The 26006-nt window shown below is 43.9% G+C and overlaps 1 protein-coding gene across 1 annotated transcript in view; it reads left to right on the top strand.

Moving 5' to 3' along the window:
* Positions 1 to 26006, top strand: part of FRMD3 (FERM domain containing 3) — a 294060-nt gene that overhangs the window by 236837 nt on the left and 31217 nt on the right. The window contains exons 11-13 of the mRNA XM_024753892.1: positions 432 to 506; positions 821 to 889; positions 6860 to 6984. Of these exons, the coding sequence (XP_024609660.1) occupies positions 432 to 506; positions 821 to 889; positions 6860 to 6984 (269 nt within the window). The remainder of the gene's footprint in view (positions 1 to 431; positions 507 to 820; positions 890 to 6859; positions 6985 to 26006) is intronic.

The raw sequence follows: 26006 nt of genomic DNA, 5'->3' as shown, positions 1-26006 counted from the left end.
TTCCGCTGCAGCGCTGGTACAGGTACAGGCAAGAAGGTCCGTCCAGCAAGGAATTTAATGATGCCCTGTGACCCAGCCCACCCTCTCCGTATAGCTCAAGCAGGAACTGGGAAAGAATTCCTCTGATCCTCAATATTACCTGGTCCTTTTTGCAGGTCGTGACCCAGTAATAGATTACGAGACCAAATGTGTGGGTCATCAGCAGCATATAAAAGAAGGAGAAAAGATCGCATAGAAAAAATCAGATTGCAATACACATGGTGAAAGTAACTTTTCTTTCAGGTGTGTGTGTGTGTACGCACGCACGCTGAGTCATACAGTAAAATGTATTTCTTTCTTGGTGGTCAAAATATCCGATTACCACACTCTGTGGCATGTTCTGCTTGGACTTTCCAGTGTCACTGCCACCTCTCCTCTGCTTTCTCTTACAGGTATGCAAAATCCAGTCAGATCAAGACTGTGTCAAGCAGCAAGATATTTTTTAAAGGAAGCAGATTTCGATATAGGTGGGTACCCATGCTTCCATTTTGATGATGGGGCTGGGTTGGGGCAGCCATTTGCGTTGGAATATGGTACTTATAAATCAGTGCACTTTGGCCTGTACCCGTTTGGGTCCTCCCTTTCCACTCCACTCATTTCTTATGCCCACAGGACCCCTTAAACTCTATAGTCATGTTCCCTCGTGGAGGAGGAGAAGGCACGGATTCCTAGAGCTGGGTCAGACCACTGTGAAGTAAAAAAAAACAAAAAAAAGTGTGCGCACCCCTCCCCTTCCATTCTGAGTGTCTGTGCACAGACACTGTGTTTCTGTCTTTTGCAGTGGCAAAGTTGCCAAAGAGGTGGTGGAGGCAAGCTCCAAAATCCAGAGGGAGCCTCCAGAGGTGCACAGGTGAGTGGGGTGGTCCCCAAGGCGCCGGGAGATTTCTGGGGTGGACAGAAGGATTTAAAGGCTGGCTTTGCCAAATCCACTCTAACAAGAAGGAGAGTAAGGACACCAGCTACCTGGCCCTATGCCGTTTTCAGGCCCTGATTCCTGGCGTGGCACTTCTCACCATCCCCCATATCTCACTCAGACAGATTTGGCTGGGCTCCATTCTGAGTTACTTGCTCTGTGTGGAGTCACTGCCCTGATTCAGCCTGGAGGGTCACGTGAACAAGCAGGAAGTGTGTGAGGCACGGGTGGCTGGGTTATCTCCTGGCTGAGTCCATTGTCGTGTCCTCTTAGAACTGCTCTCTCTTCCGGCCTCTGTTCATCAGACGTGGCCAGTTCCCATTGGCCCAACTCCTTCTAGGCTATTTCACACGAGGGGGTGGGGTACTTATCTCTCATTGGGCCCTTTAGTCCCAAAAGCCACTTAGAGGAATGACGAACTTAGTCATTAGTGGGTCAAGGGTATGCTTCTACATTAACATGGCAATATATGTAATTCTTAGGAATTAAATATTCTCTTGATCATGTTGTACTTCTTACCACCACAGTTTACACAAATCATTGTACATCTTAAACTTCAAACATGCTGAATATCTAAAGCAGAACATTCTTATCCTGATGTTCCCCCTTCTGAAGGCAAGATCATCATAAGATATATTCTTTAGGAAGTTCCCACACAGTGGTGGGCACCGGTCCCTCCTTCCCCATCTTTGAACTTGGAGTCTTCCTATGCTCAGATATGCCCAGTCTCCTCTATCTCCAAGGTGACCCAGTGAACAGGGTACCTCTCACCTTGTCCTTGGGGCTATCAGGCAGGAGGAGGCCTTGGTCTCTCAGAAGTGCAGCTAAGCCAGCCAGTCTGGGCATCCAGACAGTGGAGCAACCCAGCGTGGGCTCCCACACAGGGGAGCAGGACTTCAGTCGGCATGGAATCTTGTGCAGATGTGTACAGAGAATAATTCATCCCTGGCTTTGGGTGACCCAGTGGAAAGCTGTCACATACAAGTCTGCAAAGCAGTGTCTCCTGCTTTGAGAAGCAGGAGAAAACTGGGGGCAAGGGAATTTGGAGCGCCTTGGCTGGGACACCTTGGTGCAATACCTGTGAAAGTCTTAGAGCTTACTACCTGTTGATGGCAATAGTCATTTTTTAATAGTCTTTTTATAACCCCTCCTCTGCCTCAAATTGTGGTTACTCAGTGCAGCAGAAACAAGAAAGAAGAAATCATTGAACATATCATTTAAATGTTTCCAGAATCTTTGGTCTAGAATGACCTCAGGGATGACTCAGTTTAATGATTCTATTTTACAGATAAGGGAACTTGAGTCTCAGAGAAGTTAAATGATTTATCTGAGGTCATAAATATTTTGGTGGCAGAACTAAGCCTAGAACTCCAGCATCCTGCTCCTGAGTCCTATATCCTCTTTTCTGTGTTGCATCTGCCACCCCGAAAGCCTCTGCATTCTCCTAGAAGCTGGGGGGCAGACCTACCCCAGGAGCTCAGCTTGGTTTTATCCTTCCAGCTTGAAGCTTGAGTGTTTGATCTTAAAATTAAAAAAAAATACTTGATTCTGGGGAGTCCCCTTGATGGCACAAACACAAAGTAGGAAAATGTTTTTAGCAATATACTTTCAGGGGGCTTCCCTGGTGGCGCAGTGGTTGAGAGTCCGCCTGCCGATGCAGGGGACACGGGTTCGTGCCCCGGTCCGGGAAGATCCCACATGCCGTGGAGCAGCTGGGCCCATGAGCCATGGCCGCTGAGCCTGCGTGTCTGGAGCCTGTGCTCTGCAATGGGAGAGGCCATGACAGTGAGAGGCCCGCGTACCACACACACACCCAAAAATCCCAATATACTTTCAGAGAGACATATTCCAAATATGTTAATGAGATCAGAGAAGAATTTTTTAAAATACTTCTCTTTTAAATTTATGTTTGCACAATTTATGGGAAATAAGGCTTCCTAGGTCAAGGCTTCTCAAACTGTAGCTTGAACGGGGATCACCTGGGGATCCTGTTAAAATCAGATCCTGATTCATGAATCTGGCATTTCTAATGCTCTCCCAGATGATGGCCATGTGGCTAGTTCATGGTTTGCACCTTGAATAGCCAGGCTCTAGATAACTGCTGGGGGAGGGGTTGAAGGGAGCAGATTGGCCCTAGTGAAAATCTTTTCCTGGAGTGGACTGAACCACCAGAGCGGACGGGAAATGAAGCATCCATCAATTTATAGTTTTTCTTTTCTGGAATTTTCTAAAATCTCCCAGGATATTACTGCAAACAAGGCTCTATAGGCCCGTTTGACACCGGTTCACATGTTCTTTCTTGCTCTTCCTCTACCCGCTTTTACCTGTTTGTGAAAGCCTATTGAGTTCACATCCTCTGGATGCCTCTCTGGTCCTCAGTTCTTTGGCAGTATCTCTCAAATCTCTGACATTACAAGGAAGAATTTGGTTAAAGTAATAATACAGAGTAAGCTCTGGGAGGACAAAGCTTGTGCCTATCTTGGTTATCTCCATCTTACCCATCAATTAACACAGTGCTTGGCTATAGTAGGAGGTCAGTAGATATTTGCTGAATGAATGTATGCACCAGGCGTGTGAGATGACAGCTTCACATCTGTAATTTTCTGAGACTTGAGATCTGTCCGTGGTGCTGCCCTGGGGACCTCGCCCTCCCAAGAGGCAGCACTGTGGTCAGAGCCACAGTGATGTGTGCCACTTACAGTAGCAACTTCTTGTTCCTTCCCAATAGCTGGTTGCATGGTAGGAAATGTTTCTCTTACACAATTATTGTATTTTCGAATTGTTTTGACTTTCTTTGATGTGGCTGTCAAAAGTGAGAGTATAGCAATGAGCTCTCTTTATCTGGCAGTGCTCAGAGAGGCCTGCTAGTCTAGAATGGTGATGGTAAGACTTCAGTTATCTCTCCTCTAACTTGAGATTCTCCTCGTCAAAGAATAGCCAGTTCATGGACTCCTACTCCTGCTGAGATGTGTGTGACACAGAGAAACACACACAGACTAAGAACACTGTCTTGGGGTTTTTCTTTTTTTCAAAAAGAGAAGCAGCTCACTCTCGTGTTAGCTCATTGAACTTTGCTGATGACAGGATCCCCAAGTGGAACCCTATCGGCTGGCTACTTGGTGAGAATCCCCTGCCCATTCCAAGGCCCAGTGAGGCGGAGGGCTGTAGCTCTGAGAGTTCAGGGTCGGCTCTTTAAGCCTCCTGGGCATAGAGCCACCACCAAGGGATACCCAGAAACAGCACTTGTACCTGAAAGGAGCACCCATCTAGGAGTCATGAATGGGTCTAAGCTTGGCTGTGTTGCTCTGTCTTGCGTAAGTCACTTAACTTCTCGGATCATCAGTTTGTTCATCTAGAAAATGAGATTCTTACATCTTTCCCCGACTTCTAGGTTTTGTTATGGCCATTAAAATAAAGGGTATTAAAATTATAAAGTACCATAAAAATGTGAGGTGGTGATATTATTATCTCTCATCCAAAAATGGGAAGCTAGAACCTGACAGACACGTTCACATTGAAGTCTCTTCAGATGGAGTTTTTACTCACAGGCCAGCAGCACTTCCTTTCATTCCAAAGAGTGGTTGCAGTAACTCCACTAGCCTCGTATTTGTTGCTCGATTTTATGCCACCATTTCTTGAAGCCAGTCTTAGAATATACCTGCAGTTGCCGAAGGAAACCTTTCTACTCAGTAGAATCCTTAACGGCAGTTTCACTCAGAAACTGTTCTAGGCCAGGAGTGCACGTGAGTGGGCTGCAAAGCGGGTCAGGCATTTTGGCCGAGTCGGCTGGTGCCTGGACTCCGAGAGTGGGGGAACACAGCACGGACCCTCACCTGACAGGGAGCAAAAGAGCCTCCATAAAGGCTCGCTAAGGGTCCCTCCCTGCTGTGATATACACAGTAATTTCTGGGGGAGGGGAACAATGGAAAATGAGCTTTTCGGAGGTCAGAAAACTACATAGTCCACACAGACATGGCAACATGTGCTTTGCAGAACTAGGATCACAGTCATGAAGGTCACAGGGCTAATGGAAATCCCATGAAAAGCTCAGACAAATGAGAACCCTTCACAATAAAAGAAGTCATTGCTCATGGTGAATTTTAATCCCCCCTTGTTATTCCTTCCTTCCTTTCTTCCCCCTGCAAGGAATCCCCACCTCCACTTCTTTCCCTGTAAACCCACCACCCCTGCCAGGACTTACCGCTGACATCACCTTCCCTGGGAGGTCTTTCCTGGCTCTCCCTCACTCACAGCAGGATCACATGCCCCTCTCTGGTGCTCCTCTAGGACCTCAGCCGTCAGTCAGTCTCTTCCATGAGATGTGTGCTTTTCCAGCTGTGGCTGTAGCACATTAATGAGTCATGAAGTGAAAATAGTGGTCAAGACCAGCACTTTAAATGAAATTAAGTAGAATGGAAAGTAAAACATAGTGGCTCACACATAGCAAGAGTTACTATTGTTGCATGAAGCATTCTCTTTAGCTGTGTGTGCACTTGTGTGTGTGTGTGTGTGTGTGTGTGTGTATACACAGAGATATGATATCAAATGTAGTTTTTAATGTGAGTCTTGGTCAAAAAAGTTTGAAAGTCATGGTTCTAGAGAGTAAGTTATTTAAGGTGAGGGCCATGATTTCCCAGAACAATACATACATACCAGCTGCAAAATAAATGGTTGTAGAATGAAATAATGAAGAAAAGAACTTCATGGTTAAGCAAGTCCTTATAAATTTCCTTTCCAGTCGGGGTGGGGGGCGGTGCTTTTAACTCTAGATACTAACAGCTTCTTCCCTGTCCAGCTCCTATGCCCAACAGAAATGCCTGGGCTGTAAGGCGGTCCCATCAACTGGCCTGGAGAACACCTGTGACAGTCTGAAATGGCAACTTAATGCCAAGTTTACTTCAGTTTCAAACTGAACACCCCTTAACAAGATGCCAAGGGAGGTGCTATAAGGCACATGAGAATGGATAGGTCAGTCTCTGCCCTTAAGTTGCTTTATCAAGGTGGGGCTGATTAGTACCCCAGTAATTACAGGGCAACAAAGGTGACAAATGTGACAGGTTGTGAAAGACGGGACAGAAGTGTGAGAAGGAAGGGGGAGAGGGAGCTCGTTGTGAAGGCAATCCAGGAGGGCTTCAAGAAGAAGGTGACATTTGACATCATCTTTGAAGGATGGGTTGGTTTGGGTTTTGACAGGAGACATGGGAATGGGAAGGGTGCTGAAACACCCACCAGAGGTACCCCACATCCCTGTCTGTCAGGGCAGACATTGTAAATGGGCTTCCTGGCTATCAGCCAGTAGCCTTGACGAGACACCTTTCCTTGCCATCTACTGCCCGTTGAGCTACTGACATACGTGTGCTCCTTTCAGAAGGAGAAAGTGGAGCTGGGTTCTGTGTTTGGTTCGTGAGTGGGGTGTGAATTTGAATGGGAATATTAAGCGTCGATATTAAATGTTGGACATCCAGCTCATGGCTATGGAAAGCCTGTGGCATCTGCCTGGCAGAGTTTTTTTGTTTTTGTGTTTGTTTGGTGGTTGTTAAATTTGAGCCGTGCCCTTCATTCACTTTTCTGCATATGTAGTTCAGTGATACCTGCCTCTTGTGTATCTTTGTCGCCCATGTCTTTTCTCAATGCCTTGTCTTGTCACATAGCATGTCCAAGTCTGATGACATGTGGAGAAATACGTTTTCGTTCACTGTGTTGCATTAGAACACATGGACATTATACCACGTATCAAGACCTTAAGGATAACAAGGGCTATGTGTCTTAAGTGCTATGCCATCTTTACCACTGGCCTAATGCACTGTGTGAGTCTAGGGGCAGTTCCCAGCTCGCGTAGCCAACTGAGATGGAAGGGCCAGTGTTCCCAGTTGAAACCAGTTCCCTCCGGCTTGTGTCTGTTTTCAGAACCAGCATTACTCAGAGCCGCAGTTCCCACTCCTTGAACAAACAACTCATCATTAACATGGAGCCCCTGCAGCCCCTGCGGCCGTCCCCCAGTGAGCAGGAAGAGGAACTTCCACTGGGTGAGGGTAAGTACACTTCCTTCCAGAGCCTGGCATTGCAGGCTTACCCTGGGGGAATGAGGGAGGCACCAACCCTGGGTACCTTGGGTAATAGGTTGGGGTAGGGGTCAGAGTGAGTCATAAACTGTGTTCTTAGTAAATAAACTCTTCAGAGCTGGAAGACTGCATTATATTGAGAGTTCTATCAGTTTCTCCTGGAGAGAGTTCACTGGTACAAAGCATTCCTAAAATTATAAGTTAAAGCAGTAGTGGTGTTAGACCCATACTATCCAATATGGTAGCCATTAGCCATGTGTAGCTATTTAAAATTAATTTTAAGTTAATAAAAATTCAGCTCCTCAGCCACATTAGCTAGATTTCCAATGCTCAACAGCCACAGGTGGCTAATGGCTACCATCTTGGACAGCTCAGACCAAGAACATTCCCATCATTACAGAAAATTCTATTAGATGGTGATGTTTTTGACTATAATCACGATTAAATTAGTGGTTGTAACGAATTCTCCACAAATATCTCTACGCTGGTCATCCCCTTTCTGCCTTACTATTTCTGTGTCCCTTAATAAGAATTCCCTTTTCCACAGGACCTTGTCTGAAAGTTTTGATACAAGCTAAAATATATATGGTCCATTTTAGCCCCAAAGTTGTTATATTTGTAAAGGCTATTATATGTGTGCTTCTAGGCTTCTTTTTTTGCTTTTAAGGGCTTTCCTTCAGGGAAGAATCTTACCACACTGCTTACCGCATATACCTGGTGAGGCAAATACCACTCTCATTAATTTCAAAGTAAATTTTTAAAAATTCACATAAAATACAATTATTGGAACCTTGAACCCAAACATAACATGCTTTCCTTAAATTTCTGTGATTTTAGTTTCATCATTTAAAATCTGGATACTGGGCAGTTTCAAGAAGGCGGGTCACTGTGTCCCCGAGAGATCACCTTTACCTGCAGCTTTAAGTCAAGAATCCCTTCCATAGGGGAAAACTCTTCAGCCCATAATAAGAATATGGCTTGGGATGCACATATCCTTGGGAGAGGTCGCAGCAGCTGATTCACACTGAAGCATAAGGGGTTTTAGTAGATCTTTCCGTGAAAGGAAACTTGAATGGTTGGAAGGAGGACTGGGCAATGGGATGCCATAAATTTCATGGGTGGAAGGAAAATGTGCAAGACACGAAGGATGGGGTCTCAGGAGACACCTTTATCCCCAGCTCAGCCACAGGGTGATGATAACCAGAACGATCTTGTGATAGTCGCCTTTATGCTCTGTCTCAACAACCAACTCCGTAAGCTCCATGCTAAATTAAACTTCTTAGCCCAGGGGTCCCTGGGTCCATGTTGCCTGTCTACATTTTTCAGCACCTTCTCTGTTTTTGTATGTTCCTCAAAGTGCAATGAAAGCAGCTTTTGTTTCTGATCACTAGTGATTTTCTGGGCTTCCTCCCATATGTCTGGAAGTTGGTTTGAGTGGAAATCATTTTTTCTGGAGGTCAGGATTAACCCAAGTTTGAATGAAGGAGGATATGGCTAATGGAGAAGAGGAGGGGAAAATAGATAACCCAAGCTTAGGATTGTGACTTTGCCTTGTCTGCAGAGATGGAAGCCTAGATGGGAATAAAACTTGGAAGACCAGTTACCATGGGGAATATGGAAGCCAGGTCACTGATGCCTTGTGAGCACCCTAGATGTGAAGGGGAGCCTGGGCAAGCTTTCCCCGGACCCTTCATTCCTTTCAATTAATAGAAACTTCTGTTTTGCTCCATTTTCTATAATGAGGTTCCATTTCTAAATACTAACCTTGTCATTAACATGACAGCTGTGTGGACAAGAGACTTATGCATTATAATTAACTGCAATAAAAAATAAAATTTCCATAATATATGATAGGAATCCATGAGCTACATTTTCAATTTTTCCAGTTATTTAAAATATGAATCTTTAATTCTTTCACCAGCTGTAAAGTCAAACTGATAGGTTTCTCTGTTTAAATGTCCAAAATAGCTCTATAACTATCTAATAAAATTCTCTTTTCTAGGAGAACTGTCCCCTTATGGAACATCTTTGTGGGTTTTGAAACTCAGGCAAATCATAGCAACTTGCAGGATATAGAATCAATTTTAAAGGAAGAGAAGTAGAAACGACAGTATTGTTAAATGCCCAGTATATAGAAAGAACTTCCCAGTCTAGAAAAGAGAGCAAAATCTTCTTAGGGACCATGAAATTCAAAGTTATGATTCCCATAGTCAACATAGCTACGTTCTTGATACCCTTACATCTCAGTTACTATTTTAGAGTCAAATTCTGCTTCATGTGTCTTATCTTTGAGTATCAGGTAATGGGATTTAAACATTCTATAGGGATAAATAGATTATTTAATAGGTCTATATGTCTCTGGTATATGAAGAGAAGAGAGGCAGAGAATATAGCTTTCAACAAAGATGTCTCCACTTTCGTGGATGGGCAGATGCAGTGTGATGAATTTCGTTTCACCCTTGTATTCTGATATTGCAATTTTTTGTGTCTGATCAAGAACCAAAGTGAAGAAATTAGAATTTCACTCCGTAATACAACAGCTCTGGCAAAGATGTGGTATACAACTAAGTAGACCATACTTAGCTGTGGAAGTTGCTGTGGCCCTATGAAGATGAAGATACTCTCTTTTCCCTGGAGACTCACAGCCTGTTGGGGAGACAGCAGTGGGATCACAGAGGTGAAGAGTAGGTTCTACCTCTGCTGACTGGGTTGCATGCTTACTTTTCTGTGTGCCTCACGAGATACTAGTGCCTCAAGCTGCCTGGAGAGCCTCTTGTTCCCTTTCAGTCTTATCAGAGTATATGGCATAAAGTTGGGGGCACAGGAATGAATGGATGAGACTGACAGGCAGAGGGAGTTGTGGGTGGTCTAGTCAACTTGCATTGGATGCTTGTGTGGCTTCCAGGGAAGAGGGATCGGGGAAGAATGAAAGGTGAGGCAGAAAGTTAGGGAAGGACCAGATTGTGATGGGCCTCACCCAAATTGCTGGAGAGTTTAGACTTTAACCCAAGGGCAGTTGGAAGGCACTGGAGGATTTCAAGCATGGACCTGATTGGAATTGTGTTTTGTATCTCTTGTGTGTGGGCAGAGGACAGGTTAGAGATGGGTATGGCTAGAGCAGTTTTTCAGTCTCAGCACTGTTGACCGTTGAGCTGGATAATTCTTTGTCGGGGGCTGGCTTGTGCTTTGTAGGATGTTTAGCAGCATCCCTGGCTTCTATCGAGTAGTACCCAACCAGTCTGGACAACCAAAAACGTCTCCAGGTATTGCCAGATACCCTTGGGAACAAAACAACTGCCTGAGAATTACTGTGTTGGAAGCACAGAGACCCCACAAGAGCCACTGCAATAGCCCAGAGACTAGATTAAACGAGGGTTGAGCTGAGGCAGAAGGTGGGATGGGGAGAAGGCAGTGGGCTCTAGCTAGTAAGCAGCAGAGTTGTTGACACATGTAAGGTGCCTGTGGATTCCTGTCCAGGTGCTGCCCTTGTCTGCAAGAACTTGAGAGGGAAAAGACCTTAACCTCTTTGGAAATGAGACTGTTCTGAGACACAGGAAGGTTCCAGTGACATGTCAACATCAGAGAGGCGATGGCAAAAATGATTTCATTTAGATATTGGAAACTTTGGAAGAGTTAGATACTTCACTGAGCTTCAGACACAGAGTGGAGGAGACTTAGACATCTCTGCTTACCTTTGACGTCATTATTCCTCATCTCTATACAGTGGCTCCGATTCTTGTTTGGGGGATTCAAATCACACATTTTGAAATTGGATCCATAAACAGGTGAAGGTTGGCAGTCTGAGCCCTGTTAAAAGAGTTGTCTGATTAGGAATTTTTAAAAAATCAGATTGGGAGAAGAAAGAAGGACCTTAACCCTGACCCTTGGAGGCACCATCTCCTGGAGGTCATGGGAAGGTCCTGGTGCCTTGTCTCGCGTGGGTACCATGGTGGTGACATCTCTGCTGCCGTCATGACTCTCGGTGGTTCCGACCACCCATTTGTCTGACAATCTCTTTCTATTCTTCCTGGAACTTCAAGATTCTCAAAGACAGCTGGAGAGAGCACGATTGCCCAGATGAGCTCAGGGGCATTCTGGGAGAGAACGCGTAACCCCGTTCACCCAAACGACAGCTGGAGGATTATCTCTGAGGTTGGCTGTGTCTATAGAGAAAAAACAAAATCAGTTCCTAGGCACCACTAAGCAGTGAGAAAGTTTTCAACGTTACCCCAAAGTTGCTCAGCTACAGGATCCGAGTAGGTTAGTGCTGTGGAAAGCTTTAGATGTGAATAGCAAACCATTTGAAAAGTGCCACTTCAAGTTTATGAAAATTTCCGGAGAAGAAAATATTGAGAGTGGAAATTGTTCCGGGTGAAAATGACATTTTCAGGAGTGATTAATCTGAATATATTCACATGCAAAATGGAGTAGGGTTCACAGTGTATACAGCAAAATGCTTGCATGTTTTATTAGTAGAGTGTGTTTTTCGTTAAGGAAAAAAGATTATGGTAGAGAAGGGGAATGGAATGTATCACGTGAGACTTGGTAGCCGGCAATTACCAACGCCCGGTGAAGGTCACTCTCGTCCACCAGAGTGATGGTACGAGCTGGCATGATTAAGCAGGCAGGAAACCATGCTTTCTTCTCCTTGGTAGACACAACTAAATAAGAGTTGAAAACGTTTGACACCCTCCTGCTGGCAAAACAAGAGCACAATGGAGACACCAAAATTTCCATAAAGGAATGTCTTGGGGATGGCAGTGTGATTGGTTTGAGGGTGGCTTAAAGCTGCATTTGTATGCGATTGAGAAAATGTCTATATCAATGAATAGATGGGAATTAAGTAGGGCAGTAAAACTAACTCTCCCGAGCCACACTTCCGCACTGTCCCTGTAAGTGTGTATGTGTGCGTGCGTGCGTGTGTATGCGACTGCATGTGTGTGTCATGGATGTGGCTCTGTGTGGGGTGGGTAGGGGGCGGTGGGGGTGTTTTAAGGGTCATTTACAGTGTCTGCTCTAACCATAGGTGACTTAAGTTGGTGTCACTGAAATTCTAGAAAGTCTGTATGTGAACCTGTGAAGGCATTTTGAGCATATAAAAAGTGTATAGTTCTCATCCGTCAAGCATGCCACACTTGTGACCCCACCCTGCTCCACCCTAACACTTAACAGGTGACCCGCAGGGCCAACTGTGGTCTCCATGTGCAGGTTTTTCTGTACCATAGCAGGCAGAGCCTTTCATACCCTACACAGTTGTTCCAATCCTATCACTGTTGGAATCTCTAACAGCCCACGGCTGCCATGGTTACACTGACTCCAGTGAGTCTGGTCTCCTCCCTGGTTATCTGATATGAAAACTTTTCTCCCTCTTTTCTTCCTTTGTAGAGTTCCATGGCCAGGGCTCAAACAGATTTACCCTCTTCTCAGGGTGTCAGAGTCTCTCTTCCACGCCATTTTCCCCCATGTGCCAAGTAATTTCTTCCTTTTGGCTTAGGGTATGTCAGGATATGCGTTGGGAGTGACACACTGGTCTTTTTGAAATTTCTTTTATGTTATGTTTCATCAAACAGTAGGAGCTGTTTCTAAATCCTGTGGGACCACCTTTCCCCTGTGGTTACTGCTACCTGGTGACAGCAGACCGTTAGCACCAGCTCTAATTACTCTTGTCCCTGCCATTGGATTTGGGGTGGCTATTTGTTTGTATTTTCTCATTATAAAACTAATTTATCATCTTCTAGAAAATCTAGAGAGAATAAAAAAGCATAAACAAGGAGAAAAAGACCACCTTCCAGATTGTCCTACCTGCTGGAGCCAGTCGATGTTAATAATTTTTGTCCCTATGTGCTTTAAGGCCATTTCCATCATCTTGAGTGTAAAATTTTTTTAATTCCTGCTTTGTTTGCTTAATGTTGAAAACGTGAGTGCATGAAAACATGATAAATTGAACTATAGGTCAAACCATGAATTGGGAGCATATTTAATACGAATGTGGACAAATGGGTTAATATCCTGAATTAGAAAGAACTCACACAAAGTGCTGTTTTAAGCATCTTTTTGGCATTGCTCAGATTTGGGCTCTCCCAAATTTTCCAGTTAATGGCACCCTCGGTCTCCCACTGCTGATAGGCATACAGCAGCCGAACCTGCTTCCACGGGAGCTAGGAGCCTCCGCAGAGCAGAAGCCAGCTTCTGGTTTTATTTATAGCTGCAGTCTCGGATTAGCAGAGCCAAAATTCAGAATTCTTTATCACATTTATTGAATTCGGGAAGTTTGGGTCGGCAACTCCTCTAGGGTAGGAGATGCCAAGAGCAACGTAGGGAAAGAGATAAAGGCCTCCTGAGTGAGCTCTGCAAATTCGTATTTGGAAGCTCCTCAAAGCTTTCACCTTCCCCTTTGGTGCTTTTCTTTGGAGTTGGTGTCATCTTTGGAACTTTGGTTTCTGGTATTTACTGATGACTTAACATACTTGAAAGAGAGCTTTGTAATTTGAAGCATTTACAGTGCTGGAAGGAAGCTAAATGCCTTGCTCCTGATGCAGTTTAAGTGTTTTTATCTTACATGGATTTGGTATTTTACATCATACGATGCCAACATGTGCATCATTTCAGTTCTGTAGTTGGCTAAATGTGATAAATTGTTCATTTTAAGAAATATCGTATTCCTCAGCATAAACACAGCAGTGCTTTGGGTAGCTGCTCTGTTTCTGCATTAACGCCTTGCACCAGTGGGGAAACACAAACTCTGGTCTCAGATCATCCACCTTTGGGAGCATCATATTCCTCGTCTCTGAGACAAGAAGATAGGACTTGAGCACCACTCAAATGCTTTCTAGCTCTAAAGTCTTCAGTTCTTTTGCTTAACGTCAAGGTCAAATTCCAGGACTATGGTTTGAGGTCTTTCGCAATAAGTTTGCAAACCTGGGGACAGGAATATTTTTCAGAGCTTTTGGGAGTTAGAGGGAATGTTAAGGATGTTGTAGCACAAGGGTTGGCAAACTGGCCGGTGGCCCACTGCCTCTTTTTTTTTCTGGCCCAGGAGCTAACGGTTACATTTTAAATGATTATATCAGTACCTACATAGTATCCTTGATTTTACCTCTTGGCCCACAAAGCCTCAAATGTACTATCTGGGCCTTTAGAGAGAACGTTTGCTGATCCATGATGTAGCACACCCCCCTCTGGATTCTACAAATGAGAAAGCTCAGAGAGAGGAGACTGTTTGCCCAAAGTCACGGAGCTGGGTGAGTACCGGGGTTGGGATCTGGTCCTGTTTGTCAAATTTATCTAAAACAGTTCAACTTCTTCTTGCGAAAACAGAACCATTAACTACGGAACTACATTTAGTTTTCAATGACAACAAATGAATTCTCAAAAGAGACACCTTATCCTATATAAACATGGGGAACCTCTGTGATTCAGTGAGAAGAGCTGCTGCATATTTGGGGCAGGGTTTGAGCGTTTGGCCTTCAGTCACAGCCTGCCAGGACCCTGTGACTCCTCAGAGACTTCCAGTCCACCAGGAGCATCACCTTCCCTGGGCACCAGTGGTGGTGAGGCTGTGGACGCATGTGCCACACCAAACAGAATTCCTAGTAGACCTGGGTTGCAGGGCAAACAGCCTTCATGCAGGAAGGCTTTCTCCCCTCTGGGAATCATGTTCTCATTTTAAAGCTGAATTTGTTAAATAAGGAATGGCTCACTCCGGGCCTAGTTCTAATTACTCATAGTCTGTGTTGAGAATCTTTGTCTTATTAGTGAGAACAACTCAGTTCTGAGCTTCCCAAATCACTGCTCCGGCTCAAGTTGGCACTTGGCTGCCACACCTGAGTATTAATAATCAGTTGCTTTAAAGGATTCAGCTGGGATAAAAAAAATATATGTCAGTCAAGTGCCCCATGAAGTAATCTGGTCACGGTCCTTGAAGGTTAGGATGTGAGCCAGGCGAGGGTGTCAGCATATGAGCAGCTGTGACAGCCGGAGTGTGGTCTGTGACAGGGAAGACATTCTGCTTTGGCCCTTGGGCAAGAAAACATTCCCACCACATCCCTAAGAAACCGCAGGAGAGGAAAAGTGAAGATATTGCTAAACCATTGTCATTAGAAAGCAGAGGCTATCATTTTCTGGATTCCACAGCACGGCGTCCTATTTTCTACTGTTTCTGTTAGTGGGTTGGTAGTGAGTGTTAAGTAAATGTTCTTTGTGATACCCAGGCTTACACTGAGGCAGGAGCTCACAGAATCTCCCTTCCTCCCACCTCTGTTGTTAAGACCCTGTGCCAGTTATGTGAAAGAAAGTGTTGGGCAGTGTAGGCTAGTTCCACTCTTTCAGGGAGGTGTCTCGGGCGGTACGGGCAGGGTTCAGAAAAGAGGCTCTGGTCAGTTGGCACAAGGCTGGATGTTGGGTGTGTCCACTGGGGTGCATGTCCAATGCCATGTGCAGAGCGGTGCAGCTTTTCTCTTGGTTTGGCTGATGGAGAATTGGAGGCCCTAGAGCCATGGCTTCCAGACCCTGCATTTATACAATGGCCCACTGGGGTGGAGGAAATAACTATCCAGATTTCTATTGGGATTTTACTTTTATCACCTCCTCAAAAAATTTCTATTGCCTAAGTTTTATAATGGATATAATATATCAAGAGAACTGTACGTGTATCCAATTTATAAATAAATACTCATTTTTTCATAAGTATGAACAAACATGTTTCCCCCCAAAAAAGGTTTGGATATAGCTGCTCTAGATCTTACCGATGAGTACACCAAGAAGAAGAGGCAGGGCGTGTTTTTGAAACTCTGAAATCCCTGTTCACGCCAAAACTCCAGATTCCTAAAATAGATGTGAGATCTATCTGCTCTAGTTACGGTGGTGACCTGCCATTTTACATGCTTTTGGTCTTTCATGCTGGTAAACCAGGGTGAGTCATCCAAGCACAGTCTAGACCTTTGCTAAGCTCTTTGGTAGGTGCTGTGTCACTCTCACTGAAGTGTTCTGTGGTGGCCCTGAGTCCCCGATTTACATGAATGCTGGACTCTCTTGTTGTTGTTGTTGTTTCAAAAATCCTTCAAATTCTTTATTTTATTGAAGTATAGTTGATTTACAATGTTGTTAATTTCTGCTGTACAGCAAGTTGATTCAGTTATACACATACATACATTCTTTTTCATATTCTTTTCCATTATGGTTTATCACAGGATATTGAATATAGTTCCCAGTGCTATACAATAGGACCTTGTTGTTTATCCATCCTATATATAATAGTTTGCATCTGCTAATCCCAAACTCCCAGGCCATCTCTCCCCCACCCCACTCCCCCTTGGCAACCACAAGTCTGTTCTCTATGTCTGTGAGTCTGTTTCTGTTTTGTAGGTAAGTTCATCTGTGTCATAGTTTAGATTCCACATACAAGTGATATCGTATGGTATTTGTTTTTCTTTGTCTGACTTACTTCACTTAGTATATTAATCTCTAGGTCCATCCATATTGTTGCAAATGGCCTTATTTCATTCTATTTTTATGGCTGAGTAGTATTCCATTGTATATACGTACCACATCTTCTTTATCCATTCATCTGTCGGTGGACATTTAGGTTGTTTCCATGTCTCGGCAATTGTGAATAGTGCTGCTATGAATACAGGGGTGCATGCATCTTTTCAAATTATAGTTTTGTCAATATATATGCCCAGGAGTGAGATGGACTCTACTTTCTGAGTATAAACAGGACACAACCTTAGTGGGGATCCTCTGGTGGTGGGAAGTGCATTGGATAGAGACTGAGAGGGCTGGGGTTCATTCATTCACTTGATAAACAGTTACTTCTTCTCTGGTATGTGCTGGACACTGGCAGTACCTGGATCTTATTTCCTCTTTTATAAAACAAGGTGAGATGGTTTCTAAGTTTCCTCCACACTCTGACTGTCCTTTAGTAATTCTTCCCCATGTTCCTGCTGTTCTTACTTATGTGCTTTTGGATCACTCATCATTACCTCCAAAAACAAAAGGTATAAACATCTTCTTTTTAAACGTGGTTAATGAAACAGTAAGCATGTGGCACAATGATCTATAAAAGCAGGGTTACATTTTTCCTTTATTTTTTGTAAGTTGCAAACTTCCAGCATAAAATTGAAAATTAATAGCAGCTAGCTTAAAAGGGAATATAAAATGAACACTTCCTCACTTAAAAGATCCCTCACCTCCTTTAATGTCTCCTCTTAGAAGAGAAGTCCAATTTGGGAGCTTTTTAGTCCCCCCAGTCTCCACTTCAGCATAAAAAAAAAATGTGAAAATGGGCAGATGGTCTGGCTGAAAGAGAAATAAATAGGGTTTTCAGGATGACCCACGTGATAATCTGAACACAGACTGGATTTTGCCATTAACGGAAGGAGTATCCATACTAGAAAAAAGAGAGCAGCCCTTGTGATCTATGGCTTGTCAGTGTCTGCCTGAGCCCCTCTGCAGCTGCACCATTTGGCCCCTAAATAGAGGCTTAGCCCCACCTCCGACTCCAGGACCAATCCTACCTTGCTCTGGGAGGGAATGAATAGGCTGAAGCCCAGGATCTTGGCTCAGGCTGTGAGTCCTGCTCTCTCTATTGCTCTGCCCCGTCTTCTTCTGGTCTGCGTGCCAGCCTTGCTCCCTTCCTGAGTCTCTGCCCTGGTGGTGCCCCTGGGTACTCTACTCCTCCAGGACCTTGAAGGCCCCTCTCCCTGGGGCTAGGCCATACTCTGCTGGTGGACAGCCTGCATGGTGCTCCCTTCCTGTCTTGTGTTTCTCAGGGCCATGTTCTGTTCCTTCTCAGAGCAGACTCTTTCCCAGCACTGGCCCCATCTTGAGTAGAGGGGTCTGATCTCAAATGCCCATCGTCTCCGGTTAAACTTCTCTCACTGCCCAGTGGTGTCATGAAATACAAAACTGTCAAATCCATCAGCAAAATCCTTTTCACTTTAACCTTTCAAATATACCCCAGAATCATTGCCACTGCACCACTCCAGCTGCAGCCACTCTTGTCTCCCTCAAGAGATAACGGTATCTCTGCTTCTACACTGCCCACCTCCCCCGACCCCTGTTTTCCACACAGCAGCCAGGGTGATCTTTTATAAGTGGAACTTGGATCTAGTTAGGTTCCCTATGAGGCCCTGTGAGCTTGATCCCTACCCACCCTTACACCATTTCCTACTGCTTTCCTCTTGAGTCTCTGTGTTCCTACCACATTGGTCTTCTGACCTTGTTGCCACCACAGGGCCTTTGCAGAGCTGATTTATCTACCTAGAAGGGCCTTTCCTCTGATCTGTGCATGACTGGCTGTTTCTTTTTCTTTTCTTTTCTTTTTTTTTAACATCTTCTTTGGAGTGTAATTGCTTTTGGCTGTTTTCTTTAAGTCTTAGCTCAAATTTCAGCTCTCTGGAAACCCTGAGTACCCAATTCTGAGTAATTCTCTAAACCTAGCCATTTGTTCTCGTGCCAGCACCCTGTTTGATTTTTGTCAGTGTTTAGCACTATCCAGCACTTCTAATTTACTTAGTTGTCCTCTCGTTTGTTGACTGTCTCCCTCAACTAAAATGTCAGCTCCACGACAGCAAAAACTTTGCCTGCCCCACCCTGACATTGTCCCTACCACTTAGAGATGTTCTGACACACAGTAGGAGCTAAGTTAATGCTTGTCAAATTAGTGAACAAATGAATGAATGAGTTCTAAATGCAGCCAGGACAGCTTTTGGAATGAATGAGTTCTAAATGCAGCCAGGACAGCTTTTGTTTATGTAAAAGAAAGCATATAAGGAGAATATTCTCCTGGGATTAGGGTTTGCCAGAAGCCAAACTTGTTCTGTTTTATTTTGGTTTTGTTTTTAATCTGAAATCAAAAGCTATAATATACATAGTCATTGTAGAAAATTTGGAAAATACAGAAACCACAAATCCAGAATTTTAAAAGCACCTGCAATCCCCCGTGTTCAAACTGTGGTATGAATGTGTATAATCCATTCTATATATCTTTAACAAATATTGGACTACACTAGAGATATTATTTTGTAATCTGCTTTTTCACTTATTAATATAACATGAACATTTGTCTACGCATTAAATGTTCCTCCACTATTTTAATTTTAATGGACATACATTATTCGATCACATAAATAGACAAAAATATCTTTCACCCCCTCCATCTCCTACCTAAATTATATATATATATGAATGTCTCTTACGTAGCTACACAACTGAGTATAACCGTTTTTTAAAATCTTTGAGAATTTGAAAGGCCAAACTTAGAGTGGTTGGACATTTTTCTTGCATTTCTTGCCATTTGTGTTTCTCTTTTGAGCATACAACTGGAGTGTGAGAGAGAGAGGCCCTTGGCTGGTGTGCTGGGTGAAGGATTGGGTCCTGCTGCCTCTAGTTTCTTGGTTACCTAGCAGCAACACAAGGAGCCCATAGTTCCAGAAGAGCCTGTTTTTTTCAACAGAGAGACACAGATGCCTGTTTCTTAATACCATCTGCAGAGCTGTTGGGAAATATGGAAGAAAAGTGGAGCTCCATTTATCGATGCAGCCCAATTCAATTTCCTTTACTCGGAGAAAAATGGTGCATCTGTAATGGCGACTTGTGCCTGGAGGGAGTGAAATAATACAGCAGCAGTGATAAGAAAACAGATTCATCCTGTACAGAGACAAAGGAAGTAGATTCTTGGCTGAGAGTTCTAAACAGACGAAAGGAGCCTGTTCTAACTGGAGCCAGTAAGGACAGCGTTGTCACCCATTATTCTTACAGGAAAACCTCTGGGCACTGACATCTGACAACACTGCACTGTGAATAGATTACCTTGATATATCTAAGTTATGGAACATCAGGCAAATTTCAAGTCCTAGGTTTGACCAGGATAGAGGAAAAACTCTTTGTTTATGTGGAAGGAATAATCTGAATTATAGGTCATCTTGGTCAGAGAGAGATGGCTTAAATTCTTCTCCAAGGAAATTCCTCATGCATGTCTTTGAAGAATGCAATATAGTTGTGAAACTCCTGGTCCCTGTCCAACATCTGTGGGAGATTTTCACCTGGTTTCATGTATGGACAGCTATGGAAGGTTTCCCCTCATGTTACCATCACCCCTATAGAGGGGTATCTATAGGTATTCAGGCCCTATCTTTATTCACAGGGTTTTAAGAGCACCATGCACCAGTGAATAAGAGTGTCTCCTATAGTAGATAAATCAGAGGGGGAATGGACAGTTCTGCATCTGCACAGTCTATGGGTGGCTTGTTGGGTGGTGACTCCCATAAGGCTCCTTGGTGCTGTCAACGGATGGTACCTGATCCTTGGAGACTGGGGTCTCTTATTTTACACTCTCCTCTACTTGTAACCCCTTCAATTTTCCTTTTATTCAGAATTCTGTTGTGCAGTGTGCAGGTTGAGGAGGTCTTTCTGTCTTGGAGAATGGTTTGTGAGATTAATGGCTAAGTATTTGTGGTCGTTGTTTTATTGTTGGGTAGGTTAGGTTTGCTCTCTGGGCTGAGGATGAAGAAAAGGCTTCCAGGACTTTTGTGAGCATAGGTGAATTAGTCAATTAACATTTTAAAACATTGCCTTACCACGGTTGGAAGACAGTAAAGCTTGCTCTTCATTGGTGTTTGGAAATGGAGAGACCACTGAACTTGGAACAAGGAGACAGGATTCTAGGTGTGGTGTTTTCACTGACGAGGGCGACCTTGACCTCCTCTCTGTTTCTCTTGGATTAGCTTCCTTGTATTATAGCTCAGCCTCACACTGCCACCCTGTACTCTCAGCTGCTTATCGGCCACCTCCACTTGGACGCCACACAACAGCTCACAGCTCACACATCAAACTTAATGGGTTTACGACTACACTCATGTTCTCATCCTTCCCCAAATCCCAGTCTCCAAACTGCTCCTGCTCTGACTTGGTTAATGACAGTACCATCCATGAAGTTACCCCAACCAGAGAGACCTGGAGGCCATCCTTGCCTTGATACCCCTCCCATGCTCCACATCTACTCGGCCACCACCATCAAGTCCACCCCAGAAGTAACTCTGACATCTGCCTGGGCTCTTCAGCCTGCCGCTACAGCTTCATTTCAGGTCCCCTCTTCTCTTTCTGGGGACACTGCAGTATCTTCCTTATTGATCTCCCTATAACCCATCCTGAAAACTCCTGCTAGAGCAATCACCCTTATTTGAAGTAGTTTCTAGAACCTCCTCATTGACTGTGGAGCAGAGGCCAGCCCCAAAAGGTGTTCATGGCTCCTCACAATCTGGTCCACGCTCACCTCTCCAGCCTTATTTCCCTCCTTTGGTCCTGCTCAACCCTCTCATCATTCTGTGAATGCAGCTCCCCCCACGCTGCCCCAGTACCACAGGCCCATGTGGGCTCCTCTCTGCTGGTTCCTTTACTGGGGCTGCTCTTCCAGCTTCCCTCTGCCCCATCTGCTAGATCCATACTGTTTTGTCAAGTGGCTCCTCCTCTATGAAATGCCCCTGGCTTAAAGACAGAACTAATAGCTTTCTTCACTTTCATTCTTGCATTGATTCTTCTTTTTAGCTTTATTGAGATATAATTACATATAACATTGTGTAAGTTTAAGGTGTACAATGTGTTGATTTGATACATTTATATGGTGCAAAATGATTACCACCATAGAGTTAGCTAACACTTCCATCCCATCACATAATTATCATTTCTTTCTTATGGTGAGAACCTAAGATCTACTCTCTTAGCAACATATAAGTATATAATACTGCGTTATTAGCTACAGTCACCATGCTGTACATTAGACCCCCAGATGTTGTTAATCTAATAACTGGAAGTTCGTACCCTTTGACAAATATCTCCACCACCACCCCGCCGCGCCAGCCCCTGGTAACCACCACTCTGCTGTCCGTTTCCCTGGAGGCACCGCTTACATTTGGTTCGTGAAACTCCTCTGTCTAACCATTAGTTTACATGTCTGGTCTAACTGGGTGCCCCTCCCCATTAACGGGTGGATGGTTGAATGGAAGGTGAGCCATTCTAGCCAACTTTTCTGTTATTGACCTTAAGCCCTAAGATTAAATATAAGCCATACTATGGAATAAAACAGAAAAAAATTCAGAGTTCTCACCTGCTTCCACTGAGAACTCATAAGTACAATGCGTATCTGTAATACATTAGGCTTTTTCTATCATTTAAAAATAACTAGTGAGGTTTTTTTAAATATTCTTTGCTCTAACTTTATTTTTTAAGGATTTAAACATTTCCCTATTGGAACAGAGTATGCTCATTTTAAACATTTAGGAAGAAATCTTGTAGTCAATTTTGGGGGGCAGGAGCTAAATTCATCCTTCGGAAGATAGAGGCAGTGGCCCAGCAATACTTTTATCTTAAGTCACAACATGTTTTTTAACTTTTGTTTCTTACCCAAAGCTGACTGCTTGGAATGATATGCTCTTTCTTGTTTGGAAATAATATGGAGTGTCAGGAAACTATGAGGAAGTGTGAGAGGTTCTTAGGCTGTCAGCAGGGCTCTTGATTTTCAGTCTCCGGCGGGTCCTTTCATGGCTTTTTCTGCTTGGCAGAAGAGATTTGGAAATAGAGACTGAGATGCCCATTTCATTGCAGCTAGAGCATCTCATGCTACTTCTAAGGCTTTCGTAGAGTTAGACTTGTCCTACCCCTCACCCCACTGTGGGTTTCCTTTCTCTTTGATTTGTTTGATAGAATCTGGATTACCAGAAAACGAAAAGAAAAAAAAAAATCCTAAAAGACAAAGCATTAAGCAAATTCACTTGAGAAGTTACTTAATACCTTTTTTCCTAAAGCTCTAGAGAAGTTTCCAGCATTATACTCTGGGACCTAATTGGGAAGGTTATTTAAGCAAATGTCATTCTTCACCTTTAGATTTTCCATTAAGTGTATGGAATCTATTTGTTAAGATTCTGTGGCCATGAGAAATGATCACTAAGCTTTTGTTCTAAATTTATGAGCTAAAAGTTCCAAGAAAATCCCTACTGGATATGTTTGAAAGAAGCTCTCTGACAGTTTGAAGTGAGTGAAGTGAACAGATGTGTGTTTTTTAAAACTTGCTTTGTATCTAGATACTCTGAGATGAATGTATCAGAGGGTGAGAGGGCAGATGCATCGGACTGCAGTGAGGTGGCTGAGACTGGGAAGTGGGTGAGGAAGAAGAATTAGGAGGTGGAATTGACAGGTGGGTGTTTGTCTAGATAAAGGGTGAGGGAGAAGGAAGGTTCAGTGATGCTGTGTGTTTGGGGGAAGGTATGATGTTCCTGGAAGGCACTCCTTTATTTTTGTAAGACATGGCTCCTAACTTTAAGCCTCTGTTTCCTTATCTGTAAAATTTAGAGATAATAACCCTAGTTAATACAGTAGTATATATATATATGTTTTTTTTCTTTTTTAACTATGAAAACGACAAAGGTACTCTCCAAAATAAGATCAGCATTCCTGAGAGAATGTATATGAAGGGCTTAGAGCAAAGCCTGGTGCGTATCAAGCCCTCAGTAAGGGTGACCTATCATTACTCTAAAGCAAAAGTAATGAAGCCGCTGATTCAGGTGCCAGAAAGAAAGCCCCCAAACAGACCTCCATATGCCAGATAAGCATTCAGTATATGATAGGGTATCCTTGCATAACTGGGATCCTTCTGTCTCCTCTTAAGATGTAGGGTAAACTGTCACCCTAAGATGGTCTTTCCCCAACGGCTCCATCTGAAGCTTCACCCCCAAAACCACTCCTGCCAAGTTATTGATGATGATAACATCCTTTTATTCCCTTCATAGCACTCATGCTGTCTTGTCTATTTGTTGGTTTACCTGTTGCACAACTATATCGCCCTCCAGGATGGGACCAAGACCGTAATCAGGCTCACTCAGTGTGCTTAGCACACTGAAGGTGCTCAGGGAGTATCTGTTGGATGAATGAATGACTAGCCAACCAGTTTGTGAACTGGCTCACCTGGATGCAGGCTTGTCTGTCCTTATGGAGCATCTTCTAAAGCAGCCTTTCATGGACACTGTCAGAGAAGGAATGGGGTGAAGAGCAGGCAAACTGAGGCTTTCTCAGATCTTGGTAAATAGCACTCAGAAAGTCAGACCCTGAAGAAAATATTCAGTTTAAAAATTTTTAGCTCAAAACATCACACACGGGCTTCCCTGGTGGCGCAGTGGTTGAGAGTCCGCCTGCCGATGCAGGGGACACAGGTTCGTGCCCCGGTCCCGGAAGATCCCACATGCCGCGGAGCGGCTGGGCCCATGAGCCGTGGCCGCTGAGCCTATGCGTCCGGAGCCTGTGCTCCACAGCGGGAGAGGCCACAACAGTGAGAGGCCCACATACCGCAAAAAAAAAACCCCAAAAACATCACACAGAATGATATATAGCACAACACATTGGTATTTTAGGCTTTGAGGTTAAAATTTCATACTCAATTATGGCTTCTCTAGACCTCACCATCTTGCAAATATTTTAACTATATTTGCAACCCTTTTGAACTTAAAGCTCCTGCAGGTCTGGTAGGAAATAGAGCAAATTTCAGCAGCAGTTTTCTCTGGGCTGTCGCTTTTGAGGGGCTGTTGGGATCTCCACCCATTTCCTAACTTCTGGTAGTTCTCCACTTTCCTACACTGTGTAGATAGTACTTTTTTTAAATAATAAGAATAATAATGACAACCGCCTACGGTTTTATTTCAAAGATATTGACACTGAGAGGTTGGGGCAAAAAGTGAGGGACAGGACACGGAGGCAGGAAGGGAGAGCAGGGCAGTGTCTGATGGAGCATTCTGTCTGTATTTTCTGCCCGTCTAGAAATCATCACCAGTGGCCCAAGCGGACGGAGAGAGGGCCCTGTGACACTCTGCCCGCCTTCCCACCTCTCTGTCTTTCTCTCTCTGTCTCTGACTCTCTCTCATTGTCTGTCTCGGCACACATAAGCTGCCTGTCTAGAGATACCACAGTTATCAGTGTATGGGATGGTCAGGGCAACAGATGGATGAGCCCTTATGCTAGAATCCTCTACAGCCATGAAGTTCCTGTGAAGAGCGTTCTCCTTCCCCACAATGATGTTGAGGAGAGCCCAGCTGTGCTGTTTAATTTCTGTCTGCAACTGTAATTCTCCAGAGGGGTTTATTGGCCTCTTTCCCACCACTGCACGGTGATGCCTGGCCCCGCCGAGCAGTGCTCTCATTTTACAGGCAGGAAGCACTCAGTGAATGCTTCATCTAATAAGGAGGATACTAAAAGGAAGAGCATTTGGTATGCCAAAGCACCTTATACATTTTCAGAGTTTTCTTCACATGAGTTATCATAATTTGGGCCTCATGACCACTTCCTTGACATGGACAGAACAGATAATGTTGCCTCACTTTACGAAGGAGGAAATTGAATTACACAGATGATTGACTACCTGACCGAACAGCCCTGTCACTTAGTGGTGCTGGGAACTGCTTCCATTTCTCCTTATTATACACCCAAGAATATACCCATTGTATCACAAATATAGTATTAAAATGTTTTATATCATTATTATATTTTATTATATGATAAATATAATATGTGATAGTGCCCAGGACTCTTAATAATTGGTACTTAATGTCTAAAAGTATTACCGAGAACATTTAACGTATGTAATAACTTTTTATTATCTTTCTCATCGGAGTTAGCAGTTAGCTAAAATTTCAGTGAATCTCCATAACTCTTTTAACTAATGGCCAAATCCACTACACCTGTGAAATCTCTGCGTTTTCAAAACAGCGACTAAGGTACATGATACTTATTGTGCCTGCTACATATCAGGCACTCAGTTACATAAGTGCCAACATCAGTACTATTCTACAGGCAGAAAACTACAGTTCAACAGGCTTATGTAGCTTTCCCAAGGTTACAGGGCTGGTCAGGTAAACTTAACAACCTGCAATGCCGCTTCCCTACTATTTGGGGAGAAGTAACTAGAAATGTTAGAGACAGATGGTTGATGGAAGAAAATCCAGATGATTTAA

The sequence above is a fragment of the Neophocaena asiaeorientalis genome, unplaced genomic scaffold (assembly GCF_003031525.2).
Source record: "Neophocaena asiaeorientalis asiaeorientalis breed wild unplaced genomic scaffold, Neophocaena_asiaeorientalis_V1.1 scaffold220, whole genome shotgun sequence".
Classification (NCBI taxonomy): domain Eukaryota; kingdom Metazoa; phylum Chordata; class Mammalia; order Artiodactyla; family Phocoenidae; genus Neophocaena; species Neophocaena asiaeorientalis.
This window is presented reverse-complemented; position numbering and strand designations above follow the sequence as displayed.